We start from the raw sequence: 5122 nt of genomic DNA on the forward strand, positions 1-5122 counted from the left end.
GTAAGACGGGAATAAAGACACAGACCTACTAGAGCATGGACTTGAGGATATGGGGAGGGGGAAGGGTAAGCTGTGACAAAGTGAGAGAGTGGCATGGACATATATACACTAACAAATGTAAAATAGCTAGTGAGAAACAGCCACGTAGCACAGGGAGATCATGTAGGTGGTTTGTGACCACCTAGAGGGGTGGGATAGGGAGGGTGGGAGGGAGGGAGACGCAAGAGGGAAGAGATATGGGGACATATGTATATGTATAACTGATTCACTTTGTTATAAAGCAGAAACTAACACACCATTGTAAAGCAATTGTACTCTGCCAAGACCGGTGGGAGGTCACAGAAGAAATGGTTGACGATGTTGGGTCCGCAGAAGTGGAGCTGAAACATGAAGCTGGCTTGGACCAGGGAGCTCAGGAAGCCACTGACATAGGCCCCAACCACCATGCGTGTACAGAGGCCCCGGGACATGACAGCAGTGTACAGCAGGGGGGCTGGAAATGGTGGCGTATCGGTTGTACGCCATAGAAATCAGGAGGAAGCACTCGGTTAGACATATGCTGACAAAGAAAAAGAACTGAGCAGCACAGCCCAAGAATGATATGGTCTTCTGCTCCTGGAAGACGTCAGTGAGCATTTTGGGAGCCAATGCGGAAGAGTAGCAATGTCAACGAAGGACAGGTTGCTGAGGAAGAAGTACATTGGTGTGTGTAGGTGGGTGTCACCTCTGATCAGAAAGATGAGGGCCAGTTTCCAGGCCAGGGTCAGAAGATAGATGCCCAGGAAGGTCACAAAGAGGGGGGCCTGGAGTTCTGGATGGTCTGCAAATCCCAGGAGGATGAACATGGTCACTGACGAGCCGTTCCAGGCCTTGTGGACATGTTTCCCATGGACCACAAGGACGAGACACAGACCTGGGATAATAATGATACTCCACAGGGCAGGCGATGTCTGCAAATCATTAAATGCACGAGAGGGAGGGCAGAGTATTACAGGAGGTTACAACCTACGCAAAGATTCTCTCTCTCTCTTTCTCTCAGAAGGCAAATATCTTAAATATTTGCTTTCTAACATAATATAATATGGTTTCTATGAACTTAAACTTTGGATTCAGACTCCTGTGATTAACTCCTGCCTCTACCTTTTAGTAGCTGTGTCACTTTGGATGAGAAGCTAACATCTCTAGGCTTCAATATCCTTATCTTTAAAAAGGGTGACTTTATCTACTTCACATATTTGTTTTAAGAATAAAATAAAGCAAAGTGTATAAAGTGACGGACACATAGTAAGTCCACAGTGAAAACAGTTTTGTGTTTCCCAGGGGAATCACGCCATGCCCCGAAGTAACTATTTATCTGACATTATTCCAGTTTCAGTATTGGAATGGAGAAACCAACAGATGGACAGTGTTCAGCTATTCACTTGTGAAACAGTCAGTCAGACATTTTGAATATTTTTAATCCAGAGGATTAGGCCAGATGTGCATAGAAATGCTCTTAATTGTCAAATATTAGATCTGAATATACTAACGTGGTTCCAGTCTCAAATTTGTGTTCACTCTGAGCTCTCTAAGCTGTTCGTTAAGAATGGGGACTCTAGGGCTTCCCTGGTGGCACAGTGGTTAAGAGTCCGCCTGCCAATGCAGGGGACATTGGCTCGAGCCCTGGTCTGGGAAGATCCCACATGCCGTGGAGCAACTGGGCCCATGCACCGCAGCTACTGAGCCTGCGCTCTAGACCCCACGAGCCACAACTGCTGAGGCCCGTGCGCCTGGAGCCCGCGCTCTGTAATGGGAGAAGCCATTGCAATGAGAGGCCTGCGCAGCGCAGCAATGAGTGGTCCCTGCTCGCCGCAACTAGAGAAAGCCCGCGCACAGCAACGAAGACCCAATGCAGCCAAAAAAAAAAAAAAAAGAATGTGGGCTCTGGATTTGAACTGCCTGGAATCAGTTTCCAGCTTTACCACTTAATAGATGTGTGATCTTGGACAGGTCACTTGAACTCTCTATGACACTCTGTAAAATTAGAGATCATAATAGCACTTACCTTGTTATTAGAAACTATCATATCTATCTATCTATCATCTATCTGTCATCTTTCTACTCTCCTTTAGGACATTCCTGGCCCATAGTAAGCATTCTACAAGTGTTTGTTGTTGCTATTGTTTAAAACCTAAATTGCAAACTATCCTCGACCAAATTCTTAGAATTTTCAATGTATGAAGCGTCTTTCGAGATCGGGGACTTGATTCCGTTCAATCCACATCTGTAAAAATTCCCATCACCACCTCACACATCCACACTGAATCTCAGTCCACATCAATCAGAAGAGAACTCTGCCATTGGTCTCTGAAGCTGAGGTCCTGTCCCTGCAGGAGACTCTAGGAGAAGTGTGGTCAGAGGACTTGGTGGCTCATGGTGAATGACCCTTAAACGTTTGGAATATATCTTGATCCTTCTTCACGTCTTAACCTAAACAATTTGGAAATCAACCAAATTACCTTAACTGTCTTTTTTTTTTTTCTTTTTTATTATTTTATTTATTTTTTTTTTGCGGTACGCGGGCCTCTCACTGTTGTGGCCTCTCCCGTTGCGGAGCACAGGCTTGGACGCGCAGGCCCAGCGGCCATGGCTCACGGGCCCAGCCGCTCCGCAGCACGTGGGATCCTCCCGGACCGGGGCACGAACCCGTGTCCCCTGCATCGGCAGGTGGACTCTCAACCACTGCGCCACCAGGGAAGCCCCCTTTAACTGTCTTTTAAGCCATATTTTCAGCCTATTCTACCTAACTCTTAAAATATAGTAAATCCCACAAATTTCATTTACTTTTCAAAAACAAAATGTTATTTTATGAATTTTAAAGCAATATGTGAGAACTGTAAAATAATTTGATCAGCAAACAACTGTGAAATACTAAACCTAAAAATCATGTGCAATTCCTCATCGACACACAAAAAACCTCCAAAATGGAAATTATGGCCTTCTAGCCCCTGAAATAAAAGCTTTTAATATTTTGGCCTATTCTTCTCATGTGCAAGGATATGTATATATGTGTGGGTGTTTGTATCATAGTACACAGACCCTCTATAACTTACATATATTATAGAAAACATTCTAAGTTAGTAACTTCACAATTTGGGAAGTAACACTTTCTCTATTTGCTCTGAATTTTTCTGGCTCACTTTAGGAGTGTGACCTCATTTTAATATCCCCAGTTTTTCATAAATCATTCCATATCTACCCATTGCCAGTCAAGGTCTCATTGACCTTCTTCACTTTCTTCTTGGTACTTGCACAGAGAGATGCCCTTAGAATTGGGGTCCACCTTCTTCCCTCTCAATAGTTCCTACTACAGAGTTTTCAGTGCTAAAATGCTCAAATTTGGATAGTGAGACAGTGTGAACCTCATTTTAGCCATCACCATGCCATCATTTGTGCAGTTTAGGAGATCTCTCACAATGCTAATCTTACCAATGTGGTTTTAAGATTTATCCTATGTTCAGAGGTTATGCATCTGTTTGTGAAAGGTATGTAGAGTTCTGAGAATCAAGAGAGGATTCTTTCCTCTTGAAGAAAAGCAAGGGACCCACAGCAAAGTTTAGCATGGTCTGCCACAGGTGGAGAGTCACATGGAGAAACTGAGAGCTAAACAGAAACAGCTGTGCTGGAGCCCTCCCCCAATTCTGAGTAGGGTCCACCATTTAGCAAGTTAGGGACCTGAGGTCCGTGATGTGGTTCAGGTTGTTTGGGGCAGCTATTCAGGTTAGCAGAAAAGGGATAAGGTAGTGGTTATGATTCTGGGTAGGCTTCAGGACAAGCCGGGTTCTAATCCTGACTCTGCCACTTGCCAGTGGTGGGATATTGAAAAACTCATTTCTCTGTTCTGAGTCTCACTTTCTCTATTAGCAAAACAGGGAGAACAGTGACTACGGAGTTGTTTGAGGATCAGTTAACAGAGTTGTTTGAGGATCGCATGGACAATGTGTGAAAGGTTCATGGGTCCTGAGATAGAATGTTTGCTTAATAAATTGGCACTGTGATTGCTATCAGCACTGAATCTTTTTTTCTTTTTTTTTTTCAGTACGCAGGCCTCTCACCGTTGTGGCCTCTCCCGTTGTGGAGCACAGGCTCCGGACGCACAGGCTCAGCGACCATGGCTCACGGGCCCAGCCGCTCCGTGGCACGTGGAATCTTCCCGGACCGGGGCACGAACCCGTGTCCCCTGCATCGGCAGGCGGACTCTCAACCACTGCGCCACCAGGGAAGCCCAGCACTGAATATTTTAATATCCTTAAATAATTATTTATGAAACTGAGCCTTTATTGGAAACAATTCCTCCTCATGTGATAGGTTAAAATATGCTTTTCTTACAGAAAAAAAGGAGTTCACTGATGGACCATATAGGATTGTAAGAGGTGTACAGGGGTGAGGTTGCAGAATTTGACGATCTGGAGGTTGATGTGTCAACTGAAAGTCTGTTTTGAATGTTGCCATTAGGAGGGAAAACTTTCATATTTAAGAATGAAATTTCCCATCCCCAGAAACAGAAAGTGAAGCTGGACATATTGAATCAAGAGGAGAAGCTTATCCAGGGTTTTATTCTCACATATGGATGCCCTGAATGTTATTCTAGACCATTAAATGGAAGTTATCTTAAGGGTTATGAAGCACTTTACATCGCTGAACTCTGCTCACAAAGAGGTGCTTCTTCCCTTGAGAAAGGAAATCTCCTTCATTCTTGCAGCAAACTCTGGGAGGTTCAGTTTGGTCTGAATCTGGACTCCCTACGATCCTGTGGTGTAGATGTAATCAACACCAAGCCTATTTTACAGAGCTGAAGAGAGCTTGAGGGGCTCAGTGACTTTGTTGGATTTATACCTGCTGGGGCTGCATCTCTGTGAATAACACCAGCCTTCAAAGCCATGGTGAAGAGATAACAGGGCAGTAAAATGAACAATCTAGCACGTGGAAGACAGGCAGAAACTGATGGGATCTGGTAGCACTGATTTATAACTCAACTCATCTTTTATGAAAGATCTTCAAGAAAGTGTTAAATTTTATAACTAACTATGCCTAATCTGAGTTTAACAGATGCAGTTGGGAATGCAAGAAAAAAAATGCAATA

At 44.1% G+C, this 5122-nt stretch overlaps 1 protein-coding gene across 1 annotated transcript; it reads right to left on the minus strand.

The window, feature by feature from the left end:
• Positions 1-244: 244 nt before the first annotated feature.
• On the minus strand, positions 245-989 carry LOC101272820 (olfactory receptor 5A1; the record flags this gene model as incomplete). Its single annotated transcript, XM_033408687.2, is given in 3 exon segments — positions 245-491; positions 493-665; positions 668-989. Coding segments are annotated over 3 exon segments (699 nt in total), but the record flags the coding sequence as incomplete, so codon positions are not given.
• Between the last annotated feature and the right edge of the window lie 4133 nt (positions 990-5122).

This window comes from Orcinus orca, chromosome 8 (genome assembly GCF_937001465.1).
Source record: "Orcinus orca chromosome 8, mOrcOrc1.1, whole genome shotgun sequence".
NCBI lineage: Eukaryota > Metazoa > Chordata > Mammalia > Artiodactyla > Delphinidae > Orcinus > Orcinus orca.